Source organism: Platalea leucorodia (genome assembly GCF_965183815.1).
Source record: "Platalea leucorodia genome assembly, chromosome: Z".
NCBI lineage: Eukaryota > Metazoa > Chordata > Aves > Pelecaniformes > Threskiornithidae > Platalea > Platalea leucorodia.
Window position 1 is genome coordinate 54,026,696 of NC_138858.1, and position 15,645 is coordinate 54,042,340.

Here is a 15,645-nt window from a genome sequence, read left to right on the forward strand (position 1 = left end):
CCCCCGGCTTCATCACCAGGTGTACAGCAAAGACAAAGGCAGAGACATGAAAGATTCTGGTAAAATGAATAAACACTTTTTATTTTTCCTATCCGAGCCTCATGAACTGAGGCTGGATTACAATGCAGAATTTATCATCTCTTGTTTCAACCACTTCTACAGCAGGTTTGCTCACCCTGAGGGCTCACAGTGAACTCCACCCGTTCAAATGTCAGGGCTTTCTTTTCCCTGTGTTTGAAACAGGCTCTCCACTTCTTTTACTTTGGCACAGGACAGGCCTGAGGAGCTGCAAACCTCTGCAGAAGTCTCTTCTCCCTCAAAGGCAGCAACCATGCGCTCACCCTTTTTTGGAACAGGACCTTGAGGCCCAAAACAATGCATGGTTCAAAGCAGATTTGCTGACTTGCATATCTGCAGCCTGGTGTCTGGGCTACCAGGTTCAATGCTTCTAAAAGCTCAAACTGCAGTTAGACAGATTTCCTGACAAGGGTATGACAGCGTAAAAAAAGTTCATGGCACTGGAAACAGTTCTTTTTGTATGTGTACTAGTCAAATTACTTGTAGTGTACTGATTAAAGTCTAGTTTGTAGCTTACTGTTCCCTTCCTCAGGAAGAAGGGATCAAAAATTTCCATCACATCATAAAGGTTCCTAGCCAAAGACTCAGTGATATCCACTGCTAAGAAAGTTACAGGTTTAAAAACCATTATTTCCAGAACAAGTAAGTTTTGTCATTGTTTGGAAGATCTACTATACTTCAGATATTTTTACTTCCACTATCATCTGGTGTCTATTATTCCAGCTTCCGAACTTTCAATCGGATATTTACATACTTCTGTGGAATCAGGTATGTGAAAATTACAAAAGTAGATAGCTACATGTCTATTCCTACAGAAAAGAAAGTACACGAAGTAGCTTTCCTTGTCATCAGGAATAGTCAAAAGCAAATTCTACCTTATATTTGAATATAGAATATTCAAAAATAATTGAATTCTTACTTTCCTTCAACCAGGATTCATGCTGGCCACCTTACAATTTTTAGTATATTGCTCTGTTACAATTAAGATAGTTAAGATATTTACAGAAAAAAGCCATCTGAAGAGCTTATACAGAAAGTTTTACACTTAAACAATGGTAGCACGCATGTCCCTAGTTCTGCCTGTGTATTCTTCCCCTTTTCCCTTGCCAAAGGCTTTCATTATTTTGCAGTCCTTCTGGAGTGCAAGATTTAGCACTTCCTGAAGAAAAACACCCAGGATTAACACATGTGTATAGGGCCTCTGTTGGTTTCCGAGAATCAGCTTGCCAGACAGCTATCCTAGCATGCAGGTGCAACCCAGCTTGACCAGGAACACCTCGGACAGAGTCCAAAGCCGACGAAAGGCATGGGAGGTTTTCCACTGACTTCAGTGAACCAGACTTTTTCATGCCTACTCCAAAACCAGTGAAGGCAGTGGTAAGATAGCAACTGACTTGAGTTTGCTTCCAAACAAGCGTTTTAGCACACAGCACTGAATGAACTGCCACTAAATAAGAAACAGATGATGGGGCTGAGGTTTTGGATTTTTTAATTTATTTTTCAAAAGCAGTACCTGAGAGAAGGACTAGGGAGGCAAATCCACAGCCAAGGAGCAACAGCGCTGCCTTAAACTGCAGAGCACTTCTACACTGGCACCTCCTCTATTCCTGCTGCAAAAGTGGGCTGATGTTCCAAACAGTGCTGGGTTGACTTAAGATGTTGACCAAGTATTGTAAGAGCCTTAGCAATTACACAAGCCTCGAGCTGCTGTGCATCAAACTGCTGGACACGTTTTGGCGGTGTTGCTGCAACAACAGGATGCCTGGATGTAAGAGTGGAGGATGAAGGAGGAAGAGAGCAGAGCTTTTCCCTCAGAACTGACCAACAATTGAGTCATGGCTGTACACAGTGCAAGTTCCACCTCAGTCTTCTTCCTGCACCCCAAGCACAAAGGACTGGGAGCACTCCGGGAAAGTGTTAACAGCCTTGGCCTGGAGCAGGAAGAGGGTCTAGCCATCCATGTCTGAAAAAAGTAAAATGGCCTTAGAAGCCTACATCAAAGTCAGAAAGCAGAAGAAAGACATTAAAATAAGCAAAGGGAAGAGTCAAGAGAATTTGTATTAAGTAATGTAAAACACAAAGGCAAAGGGAAAATATGAAGGGGAAGAAAATGACGAAAAATTAAACACCTGGAAGTACCTATTACACATTAAGGAAAAAAATGGCATTTTTTTTCTTTGAGCAGAAAGCACAAGAAAATAAAGCATGCATCAAAGCAGCACAAGAAAATAAAGCATGTTTATATACACAATGCAAGGAAATAAAATGGACTACTTAGCTCTGACTGATTTAAAACAACCAATCAAACAAAAAAGCCCACACCAAAAACACTGAGATCCATTTTTTAAAAGTAATTTTATCCAAAATGAATGGAAGGACTTCACCACACAACTCCAAAAGCAAGGTAACAGCACGGGATGATCTGACATAAAATGAAGAACACCTACAGTCATGCCAAGAGGCAAAAATTAACAGTAATTAATGTAATAAAAAATGGAAGAACAGCAGCGATGCTACAAATCTCAATTTTGAGATTTCACATACCACATCTACCTACAGACTGTGTGCACAGGAAGAATAACAAGGATAGCAAGTAGTGTAATCCCTGGCAGCACCTCTAGATATAAAAGACACAGAATCTACCCTCAGTATACAACAGCATTCTCATAACCAAATGCAGAAATGACTAGTTGAAAGGAAAGCAGTAGAAATGACTGTCCACATGGTGCCCCATCAACACAGCCATATCTAAATTACTACTGCGTGCTGGTAATAATACATAAGTAAGTATCATAGTGTCTCTGCATGGGGTGAAGAGAGACAGCATTTCCAGAGTGCCTAAAACACTTAAATGCCTAGTAAGTGATTTTGCCACCCTGAAACCTTTATTCGGAGTACAAACACAAAGACTGGCACCATGAGTCTGTCAACAATACTAGAAGTTACTACGTCATCCAAAAGAGCATTCACAGTCTCCGCTACAATGCAATGCAACAGTGAAAACGCAGCTTCATCCACACCTGCATACCCTGGGATCATCCACTGGGGAAAATATACAATGAAAACCCACCACAGAAGCAAAATGAGAATCCAAGTTTCCATGGATCCTCTGCAGCATATAACATGTTTCAGATACCTAAAAGAAGAAAAACTTGGGATCTTTTCAGAAGAAAAAAATAAATACAGATTCTGATCTGGATACATAAATTTACTCAGAAATTAAATGATGGTTTAGTTATTTGTAGGTATTTTCAGAGCTATCAATGAACACATATGCAACAGCAAAACACACCAAAACAAGACACCTAAATGAAACAACAACAGACCAGAAATACACCAGGACATATCTATGTAAGAGACACTGAGCAGAAGTTGAGAAACCAGAGGAAAAAATACCTATTAAAGGAACGAAATCAAACCATTGCTTCACCCTTTTAGGATGAACAGAACTAGACACATCTAATACAAGCATTTGCATGCCTGCACAATGAGGGATAGGGATGGAGGGAGAAGCACTGTTCAGGGAAAGCAACTGTTTGTGTACACTGGAAAGCGAGCTTATTGCATTTGCAAACTACTAATAATTAAATAGGTCAATGACCAGAAGGAGACAGTGGGAAATAAAAATGAAGACACCACACTTTCCTGGTACATCCACACAGAAACATAAACCGAAGTCAAAAGAGATCAGCATTTGTATGACAAATGAAACTGGGGCAGGGGATGTTTGGCTCCTGAGATAAGAAAAAAAACAAAGAGAATGTATAAATAACAAAAAGTGCTTTAAAATGCTTTGGGGGGAAAAAAGGGAATGTAGTAACAATACAGGCCTAGGACATTATGGATCTGTGAGAAAAAGTCCTAAAGAGACTAAAAGGAAAATATTTGGAATGCTATTTAATTTTCTCCGAATTCATTCACATAAAGAGAAGATTTCTATGAAGAATGACAGAAAAGTTCCAAGGAATTAAGAAAAGCAGCAGACAAATTGTTTCCTCTGGATAGAAACATATTTGTGAAACCAAATCAAGATGCAATACTATACCAAATAATACCAACAAACACAAAATGTATGGCCAAAAGCACAGAGGACTGAACTAAGAATAATTATTATTTTAAAAGGCATAAAATAAGGCTAAGAGTGGAACTTGTAAGATTTAGGGACATAATCCATTCCGAAATTCAATGGGACTCAAAACTACCAGCTCACTGAGTGGTAGGATAGCATATAGTCATGAATGGCAACAGCTTGAAAAGTGGGAAGGTGGCAAAGCAGGGTGTCGTACAAAGATTGTCAAGACTACACACATTTATGTTCACTTTATGCCATGCAGCACTGACCTGGAAGGAAGAATATGTGGGAGGGTAAAATGTTCTGGCAATAAATTAAGCTGAGGGGAGGGGAAGATAGAAGAGACTAAGACTCAGAGGGATGCAACAAAGCATTCATGAAGCTCAGGGAACCATACAGTACAAGGAAGTTTTATTCATTGCATGTTTAAAAACAGAATATGAACCTAATCCTCTACCTAAATTCTCATTTCTACTAGAGAATCTTTACATTGCTAGGATGTTGTGAATGAGATGTAAAGGAAACAAGCTTTGTGTCCTTGTTCGCACACTCCAAAAGACAAAAGAAAAGAGTAGTCATAGAGGAAAGAAAATAAAGCCCTGGAATAAAATTTCCATTTAAAGGATTTATACAAACAAACAAACAAAAACCAAAAAAACCACCACCAAACCCCCAAAACCTTGTTGGAGGAATTTATTTCAGCATTATCTGTAAAGGCCACTTTTTGGATCATTTTGGACCAGCTTTTGTGAGAAAGATATTATGTATATGTCTAAGGCTCAGAAGAAGGCAAACAGAAAGATACATGGACTATGAAATCTTGTTTATTCTAAAGAGGTGAGAAACTACATCCATGTTTCTTTGTAACTTTGAATTCCGTGTTGAGTTAGGTGCACACCTATCTCTGAATGGAAATGAGACAGGATATATGCTATGCAGCTTCTTGTGCTAATATCAAAATAATTTCAAAGGGACATAAATTTAATCTAAGAAGAATAAAATAATAAATAATTTTATCATCTGAATTCCTTTGCACAGAGGGAGTCTCATACTGCTGTTTACTGAAGAATCTTTGAGTTTCATAGTTGAGATCAAGGAGACAGTGGCTATAATACTCTGTATAAGATGATGCAAAGGAAAGAAGTAGGAATTGTGTAAGACTTAGGAAGGAGTAATGTAATTGATGAAATAAATTATACCATATTATTTCCATCAGAAGGATCAGTCCGAGAGCTTCCCATGCCCTCCTGTTTTCGAGTGTCCAACACTACCTGGAATTCCCATTAGCATTAGCTTTCAAGACAGGCACAACATGGTCATGAATGCTGCATGAATCATTACCCTGCTCTGCTAATGCTGTGATTTGGAAGGATCAGTTTTAGGGCTCAGGAAACACTTCATCATATAGCCATTTAATTTCTAGTTATCCCTTCTTTTCATTCACCCTCCTCACAACAAAATTTCTTTCCTGGCTTCAACTGAATTTAACTTTACTGGAGTTCTTGAGGTGACCTGGCCACTTACTAGTCACTTTTAGGCTGCACACAACCCTCACATAAACTAGGCTCTTTCAGTAGCTCCTTTACCACTTGCAACCTTTGCAATGTCAGTGGCAAGCCGCTACAGCTTTCTAACCTCACCAGTTGCTTTGCCCATTGCCGTTTTCACTTACAACACAGAGATGATGCACGGGGAGTGCCATCACGTTTCCCTTGCTCTGGCATTCATGTTATTTCACCTCTGTTTATCCACTGCCTTCTGTTTAAAGAACGTTGCAGGCTGAGAATCTGCTGCCACTGGCTTATACTAGGTGAACTGTCCAAACTGTTGGTCATGTTTCAACCCTATATTCTTATCTTTTATTATTCAAGGAATAAAATTCCATTGTCTAAATACAGGGTGGCATTTAAAACCAAGAGTTCTGCTACATGTCAAACATTGGGATCTCCATGTGTTTACCTATTTCCACAAAATGCATAAAATAAAAAATTGCCTAGCAATTCCTTACTCTGTTGAGCTAAACTCAAACCTCATAAATGGAAGTCCACTTACAGAAGAGAGGAACACAAACAGATCTGGAAATAGTTTTAGCAAGATGCTGATTTAACCATTCTGCCAAAAGGACTTACTGGTAACACGTTCTTTTCTGAATTTACTTCGATTGATTCTTCATTCAGACAATAATCTACCGAGCAATTTTTTTTTTTTGGCACCAGTAACCAAACTATCCTCATGCTATTATGCTCCATGATTTCCTTCTTATTTTTAAGGGCAATTCATCAGATATTTTTCAGGAGCACTCCACATTTCCTTCTCTATTGTTCTGGCCTTTTAACTATTTGTATAAATACAAACACACAGCCACAAACAGACATGCTGCTGTCACTTAAATGCCCATTTTCCTCTAACCTTGAAAGGAAGAGGGGAAAGAAATCCAGCCTTATCAAGTGCTACACTTTTGCATTCTGCATTAAAACTGGCCCTAAACTTACAGGGACAATATATGGGTACTGAGGATCCATTCTAATCACAGAGCTCAGGAACTTGTAATTTGTTCTGGAGACCTCCAGCATACACCTTGACATCATTATTATTGCCAACAGAAAGGTCTCATCTCTAACACCAGCTCTGAGCTCAGATCACTTCAGGCAATATTTTCAAGCATTGGTACCGAAATGTAGTAACAATGTCCCTTAAAGAAGAAATAAAACCAGCTACTTAAACGTCAAACTTTGGGCCGTCAACTATGATGATGACATATGTCCATTTCAACACAGCTAAAATAAGCAAAGGAGTTTTACCTCTCCGTCAAGCACCAAATCCCTCTAGCAGGTTTTAGATCAATAGAAAGTAACTGGAGTCTCAGGGGACAGGGAGAATATCAGTTAGCTTACACAAGGCAGCTACTAGCATGTGGGAACAATAGCCTGCAGAAATGCTCTCTTGCACAGCACTGGTCAAGTCATACCATGTATACATTCACAGCAACAGCATCCTTTTTACTGTATATAGAGTGATCACAAATTCCAGGGACAGCAGTAGTACGTGACAGCTAAGAAAGCATCACTTACCACTTCGTCTCCTATCCTGAACATGAAAGTCAGAGCCAAAAGAAAGCAAAAACCTCAGGAAAAAAAAAAGAAAAAACAACAGGAGTCTAGATACACTTCTTTCTTTCCCCCATGGGTGCAATCAGGTGATTTCTGTCTGCCCGGAAGGAATCCAGAAGGTGTTTCTTCCTTCATTTATTACTTGATCCACCCAAACAACTTATTCTGTCTTCTCTCTACCCCAGGCAAGTCTTTCCATATCACATCAATCCCATCGCAGCAGGCTGGCCAAATCCATACAAAGACTGACAGCAGCCTTCTCCCAGCTGCATGAGTTCCTGTCTCCATCCTGTTGAATTTCAATTTTGCCTCTACCCATTCAGTTCAAGCACAAAAAGCTCAGGACCAGAAAAGAGCACAATGAACAGCAAGCTGACACCCCCCTGAGCACAGCCAAGGACAGAATAAACATCTCCCTCTGTTCCACTAGCCACAAAACTGTTCTCAACACACTGTAGGAAAAGGCCAAAAGCCAAACAACTACACACCAGTGGAAGAGAGCTGCAGAGAACAAGGTCATCCTCAATGCCCTAGGTCCTTGAAACAGTGAGGAGTTTGTTCAGTAAACTTGGAGGTGAACAAGCCCTGCACTTGTTCCATCAGTCCCTGCCAATCTGATGCAGGAGAAAAGCTCCCATCTGATCCAACATTTGATAATTAGTTTAATGCTGACCACAAGAAGACACACCAACAAGTACCAGAGATTTTTAACAAGCACTGGCAGGCAGTGTGGCCACTGGCAGCACCTCTGGGAAGGAAAGACAGGCAAAGTCTGAGGGGAAAGCAGAAACTTGCTCTAGGTTAGAGAAAGGAGGAACATGGCTGCGGAAAAAAAAGCAGCCTGCAAGGAAGAAGGGTTAATCTGATACTTCAGAATGAGCGTGCAGCATCACTCCTACGGGCCACAAAAGTGCGGAAACAGGCAGAACAAGTAGACAGCTCTTTGCAGCCTGATTGTAACTACAAAAGCAGAGGCATCTTCTGTTCTGCAGTATGCAGATCACCATCTTGCATCCTTAACATGGACGCTATCCTTCCAACTCACCTTGCAATTAAAGCAATTAGGTATTGAAGCTTTGCCTGAATTTGCCCTGTAGTCACTACTGGCTCTCTGCCTCCCCAGTCAAACAGTCAAATAAAAGGGTCTCAAACTTTGAAAGAGTGGGGTCCTGTCCTGGTTTCAGCTGGGATAGAGTTAATTTTCTTCTTAGTAGCTGGTAGAGTGCTGTGTTTTGGATTTAGGATGGGAATAATGTTGATAACACACTGATGTTTTGGTTCTTGCTGAGCAGAGTTTACACTAGTCAAGGACTTTTCAGCTTCTTGTGCTCTGCAAGGTGCACAAGAAGCTGGGAGGGAGCATAGCCAGGACAGCTGACCCAGACTGGCCAAAGGGCTATTCCATACCACATGACATCATGCTCAGTATATAAACTGGGGGAAGAAGAAGGAAAGGGGCGGGGGGGGCGTTTGGAGCAATGGCGTTTGTCTTCCCAAGTAACCGTGACGCGTGATGGAGCCCTGCTTTCCTGAGGATGGCTGAACACCTGCCTGCCTATGGGAAGGAGTGAATGAATTCCTTGCTTTGCTTTGCTTGCGTGTGTGGCTTTTGCTTTACCCATTAAACTGTCTTTATCTCAACCCATGAGTTTTCTCACTTTTACTCTTCCGATTCTCTCCCCCATCCCACTGGGGGGGAGTGAGCGAGCGGCTGTGTGGTGCTTAGTTGCTGGCTGGGGTTAAACCATGACAGGTCCAAACACCTCCCCCTGAAAAAAAACCCAAACCCCAAACTAAATACAAAGAACAGGCTCCAATACAAGGTTTCGAGGCTGCAAGGACTCTGACCGTTGTGGTCTTCCCCAAACAGCAGCAGCCATAAAAAACTAACAGTTTTAACTACAGCTAACACAGTAGCAATAATGAGAGAGAAACAGCACCAAAGGTGAAGAGGCCGGTCTTAGCAACTTTCTGCCCTGATTGGAAGGTTAGAAAAATATCCCTTACCAAGAGCAACAGTGCATGCAAATAGAAATAAACAAGTCAGCCACAAAGATGCTATGGATTAAAAAAAAACTAAAATCAGGGGTAGTATGTGTGAACATATGGAAAGCTTGCCTCTTTTCTGAAGGGTGGAAGGCAGAGGGAGATGTGTGGCTCTAGGGCTGAGTGGATCACTGTAACGATCCTGCCTCATTGGCACTAGTTGAGAGAATTTTGTTGAAAAGGCTCCTTGCTTCCCACTGTCCTCCTCTCATTCTGGTAGTACATGAAATTGCTTTAGCAAATTTGCTAAAGGCCCTCTGCACCCCTCCGGATTTTCATCTGTCAAGCAGCATAGAAGACACACATCCTGATTACCCACTATCCACTTTGAAAAAGTGTAGAGAAATGGGAAGGGATTTACAGTTCTTAAACAACAGCTCCAGAAACAGGACTTAGTCAAGCAGTTTTGTACCCAGCCTAGCTCTGGCAAAGTAAGCAGATGTATTTATATTTCAGTCTCTAGATGAGGCAAAGTTCTTTTCCACTGGCAAAGGCTAAAGTTCAGAAAAAGCTGGAACGCGGCACTGGGTGTCTCACTTAGCAGTTTTCAACGCATTTGCTGCTGCAAGTAGTTAAATTTAATGAAGATGTTGACATACCATGTACTGGGAAACTCAAAAAATCTTCTAGTTCTGACCCTGCATGTGTTTTGTGATGTGTGCTGGTATTAATGATAGACTCCGTTTGGTTTGCACAACACTGAAAAGCATGATTATTGAGCTTCAAGGGCACACACACAGTGTGCTGCTTTCTACATTTCAAGAACCGGTTACCACTGAAAAGGAATGATCTTGTACAATAGCAGCATGACTGAGAAGACATTAGAAGCCACGTCCAGGTCTGTCTAGTCTATCAATTGCACTTTACTGTTTTATTTTGACAATTTAATATTCTTAATCAGTAAAATTAAAAAACTATTATTTTGAATTATTGCACACAGTCATGATACAAACAAATTTATGAGGCTCCAAATCTGCCAGCCATCTGGGTAAAGAGTAGTACTTTGCTCTACAACACAGTCAGGCCAAAGGTGTTACTGTCACAAAAAAAAGAGCTACTCAAAAAAGCAGTAGTACTAGCCAGGGCAATTTAGGGCAAGTATTTCACATGCTCCCAAGAAGCTTTTGCTAAGGGTGAAGTCATAACATGAAACCGTTTATCAGTCTATTGAGTCATTCTGCTTTATGAGCTTTATGACAATAGGTTGCACTCATGGATTTCTCCAGTTTATAAGAGGAAGGCAGTCCACCACCTCCACAGCCCTTGAATACAAGCAGACATGTGTAACACCAGTGCTTACACAAGCAGCATCTGTTGCCCTGTGCTTTCTCCTTAGCGGATGATCACTTTGCAGATAACACCTGTTGCTATGGTTCCTATTCCTGTTTTCTAGTGTTCAGTCACACAATTTTTGCACCTCAGCCTTGCTTCCAACTCTTCCTTATTGAAAGAAACAGTAGTCTTCTAATGTTATGCCTTGACAATGCAGACTGTGGGATTCCACTGCCTTGCACTCAAGTCAACAGGAACAGAGCTGACCCTGCACAGTGCAACACTGGAAACCCCTATCTGTGACACATACTGCCCCACAGGATGACAGTATCATCAATAAATCAATACAACCCTTCTGGGCAAAGATTAACATTGATATAAGTTCTGATTCACAGCACACATCACAAAGACTGTGAAAGAACACGGAAACAGATCTTGTTAGGGGATTCACCCAGTCCTCCTAGCAATTTGTAATATTTCAATTTACACTGAATTTTCTACAGTATAAGCTCTCAAACATGTTAAGCCACATTTCAGTGGACAGGGCAAATGACTAAATAAGTCCAAACAAATGAAAAAGCCAACCACGCAAATGCAAATTAATAGTCAAACACCAGCATTTCTTTCTTGCAAGAGGAAAAATACCTGTAAACTATCCAGAGAGCAAAAGAACATTTTACCACAATAGCAAACTTATCATTTCAACAAGAGCTGGGCCCCACAAACTATTTGGTGCCCCTATGCTATGCAAGACAGAGAAAAGTTGTATTGGAGATCAATGATTGCTGGGGTTTTTTTTGTGGCTGTTTGTAAGAAAAACACCCCCAAACCAAAACATCATCACCCCACCCCACCAAACAACCTGAGTGCTTTACCTCTAGTTAGATTAGGATAAAATGAAGACAGGTTCCTTACATATCAAAATATCACCCAACCACGCAAGAGAGGCAGGATACAAAAAGCAGCATCTTTCAAAGATGTCTGTGTAAGAAAGCCTTCTCTGCTGACTCACTGAGAGTGACACAATCACCACCTTGCACTATTGCCCTGAAAGAGGCATACAAGCACTAAAGTGGCTGTTATGCTTTCTAATGACAATGTAGTTGCCAGGGATGGGCCTACCTAAAACGTTCAGCACCTACTGGACTTTTAACTTCACTTGCATGGAAAGTATATCAAGCACCCAAAACATCTCCAGCATATACAGTTGAACACTTCAGATATGCTTGCTGCTACCAACACAGAACTAAAAGAGGCGAGTCACAGAAATTTAAATATATTCGCATCTTTTAATGTGAATCTAAAATCAACCTAAAAGAAAAAAAGAAATGTTCTAAGAAAGGCCCCTCAGGGAACTATTTCTGCAGGAAAAAAAGCATCAGCAGAAGTTCCACTGGGCTGTGGTCCCAGAACAGTTCTATTCAGACATGCACTCTGCTATTACAATTCAGTACCCTTTTCCCTTTTCTCCATTTTTACAGGGCTCAACAATTGGCAAGATGAGATCTGCTAGCTCCTCAAATCTCCCGAAGTCATCCTGCTCCGTTTCCTATTCCAACCACAATATTCATCCACAGACAAGAACAGACCCTTTCTGCAACCATTTCAATTATACTAGCCTGCTGCATACCTACCAACCTACAAAACAAGTTCATAACAATGTGAGGCAACCATTTCTCTGCCTTTCACCCCAGCCCTAATTAAATTTTGCATCCCCAGTGAATTAACTTGACCACAGCCTGCATTGCAGGTTATTTATACACACTAACACAGCCAAAATCCAACTATGCTACACCATGTGAGCACCACTTAACATTAGCTCCAGCTGGACATAATAGTGCCGCTGTCACACAGATCTGCATTTCCTATTATTGGGACCAGTCTTTTATCTAGTCCTACATATTACCTGCAACTTGCAGGCCTAGGCCACAGAGACACTGATTTACTCCTTTCTAAAAACCAAAAATAAATGATGTCATAAGAGCAGCCATCATTAACTTGATCTGCAGCCAACTTCCTAATGTAAAAAAATTACTTAAAACAGATTATTCCTTGCTCAAGCAAAGCTGAAAATGTTAACACGATTATTATAACACCTGTACTCATCTGACTAGCTCCCCAGTGGGTGGCTTCTATTATTGTCAAAGTGACTTAACCATTAACCCTGTTTAAAGATGATCAAGCTAATTGGGACAAATTCTGTCTTGGTTTCAGGCTGCAATACAGATCTAGGTAACAGAGTCAACCTCATGCAATGCTTTTGGTAAAAGAGTCATCATTTTATGTATTTTTAGGAAGAGTTCCTGAAGGCTGTAAAATTATCTTCTACAGAGATCTGCACTCGAATTTTAACTTCACTAATCATGACTTTGAGCTCCTGGGATAAGCAAAAAAAGGAGTAAATGAACCATCCTTCCAAAATTCAAATATTATCCTTCTGTATCTCTCAACACACCATTGCTACCAAAAGATTGCTAACACACAGGAAAGACTAGGACAGTCACTGAAAATTATTCTCTACTTCTTAGTCATTAATGGAATATTTTTTTTAAATGCAATAAAAAAGCAGCAGAATACATCACAAGATGTACTCTGCTTGTTCGATTAGTTTAAGCTAGCATTAGCAAAACTAAAAGCTCAGTTAGTAAGTCTTCATAGCACTTTTCCAGACAACCCTTTGATAAAAGGTAGTCTGAGAGCAGCTGGTCAAAATCTTTTGACAAGATTCTGATTCTGACCACAGAAGTGACTTGCTGAATCACAAAAGTATTATTCACGCCTCTCTTTTTCTTCAATAAAGTATTTCTATGCTGATTACTTTTTTCTTTAAATTTCTTTCTGCGACTTTCTGAACTTATTTCTTATCTTTCACTCTTTGTCATTTCACCTTTTTTCTGGTGAGAAAGGAAAGAAGGGAAGATGGGAAACAAAAAATGCTACAAAATAATTACTGATAATATCTGTCTCCCATACTTAGTTCACCAGTAACCCAAGCAAAACAGTAACAACAAAAACCCCTAATAACCTCTCAAACTTTTGGGAAAAAGAGGTGTTTTTCCCTCTTCTAATATGCTCTCCATCCATCCTGGTTCCTTGAACACCTGCAGGTCTGAACCTTTTATTTATAGTCTCCTACATTCTCCTCCCATGTCAATGCAACTCATCCAGGAATTAAGATTTTTTTTTCCCAAACACCAGCTCTTTTCTTACTTGGCAGGAATTGACACCCAAAACATGCCTCACAAGCTACCACTTAAAAAGCCTCAACACTTGCTGTGATACCACACAACACCTCTTCTGTGAATCTGCATTTTCTCTGTTAACAGAGTCCCTTCCTCTGCTGCTTTCCAAGTATCTTCTGCGTACTCCTCCAGCACAACGGGATTAACAGCTTTCAAAGAAAGCATGGGAAAGAAAACAGTTGTCAGATTCTCCTTCCTGCAGATGCAGCTTAGTATCTGAAGGTACTTTGGTGTCCTCTGTAGCAAGGACAAGAATAATTACTTTTACTATCATTACAGGTTCACATTTTAAGCTTAATCATGTGGTTTCACTGAAGTGCTCTACTAACAAGATAAAGGGGTGTTTTTCAGGAGTATGGATGGAATTAGATGATCCTTTTCCCACTGGCTACCAATAGAAGCTCTGCCTTTGAAAATCTTCTACAATTTAAATCTTTGCTAAGCAGTAAAGCCAGCATTGACATATTCCAAGTCAACTGGTGACAGGACAAATTAACCTAGTATGAACTGGTGAGGATCTAAAGCAGGCCACTTCCTACAACACCACGTTTACTCTTCTTTTTGATGCAACTTCTCGTTTTTCTTAATGATCAAATGAAGCTGCTTTTTGGGCAAGCTGCCTGCTGTAACTTTTTTTTATAATAAAAATATTAAGTGGCACCTTAGACAATTGAATTCTTGCTCTGAGGCACCTCTTACCATTAGAGTCCTCCACTTCTTCAGCAGGAGTGTGGTTCTTGGAGGTGTGGTGGGCGTGTGAGGCTGCAAGGTTGACAATGCGGGGTCTTGGTAGTGTCAGTGCTTTCCCATGCACTTTCAAGGAGTGCTCTTTCAGCTGGCTGATTGTCATGGTGGAAAATGAGCAGGAGGAACATTTGTAGGCATGTTCACCTGGGTGAGCGAAATACAGGCAAGTCATCAGCTCACAAAAGAAACAAAATGGGGCCCCCATACTTCTCTTACTGAACTCGGCAGTAAAATTCCCATGGACTCTTCAGTGAAAGACTGATCCCAAAGAGAACAAGCTATCTGCGTCTCCTTGTTGGAGCAGTCTGGAGTCTGCGGGTACAGACACCTGATTTGGACCAAAGTATCGCTTTCTGACAACTGCAGATCCTTGCAAAGTGACGGATGCCAAAAAACAGACCAGACTCTTAGCATGCCTGTGTTGCATGGTATGAGAAGAAAACAGACTCTGGGATGAAAATGGAGTCACTTATCTATAGCATTTCCAAATTTCTTCGGGAGCACAGCAGCTAGAGAGGGTGAAGTCATCTGTTTCTGCATGCAGCACATCCAGCGTCATTATTAATGAAGCAAGAAAGACACTACAAAATGCTAACAAAGGTCCCTCCAAAAAAAAGGGGGGGGGGGGGGGGGGGGGGGAGGTTGACTTTGCATTTGGGGAAAGTCACATTTTCCTTATGAAAAATCTGCCATTAGGCAGGAGTAATCTTCATAGAACTGGTAATCAAGTCAAGGTTGGTTTACTACAAGAAGTGTACATGGCAATACCAAGAACAGTGCATATCTGTAAGGCTATGTGAAAGTGTTATGAAAAAGCACTAAAAAGAAGTGAAAGAACGGAAGTAATGAACAGTAGTGAATTTAATTTTTAATACATTCCGAGCCACAGAGACAGCAAACAAGGGGAAACAAATCCTGAGACAAGATTTGTTTTGCATTAAGCATGGAGGCAACTGGAACACAAAGTGAAACTGTCCCAACACAAACAATGTGACATTATACAGGTGCCAAGTTATTGTTTTGGAAGTGCCACTTCCATGTATAAGAGTAACACTGGCCACATATGAGTTGTACATAA

The 15,645-nt window shown here is 40.6% G+C and overlaps 1 protein-coding gene across 1 annotated transcript in view; it reads right to left on the reverse strand.

Annotated features, from left to right (window-relative positions):
* The window catches only part of ZNF462 (zinc finger protein 462), a gene marked incomplete at its 5' end in the record, with an annotated part of 50,677 nt that overhangs the window by 18,943 nt on the left and 16,089 nt on the right, over nt 1-15,645 (reverse strand). Inside the window, one exon of the mRNA XM_082335748.1 lies at nt 14,520-14,711. Coding sequence (XP_082191874.1) covers nt 14,520-14,711 — 192 coding nt within the window. The remainder of the gene's footprint in view (nt 1-14,519; nt 14,712-15,645) is intronic.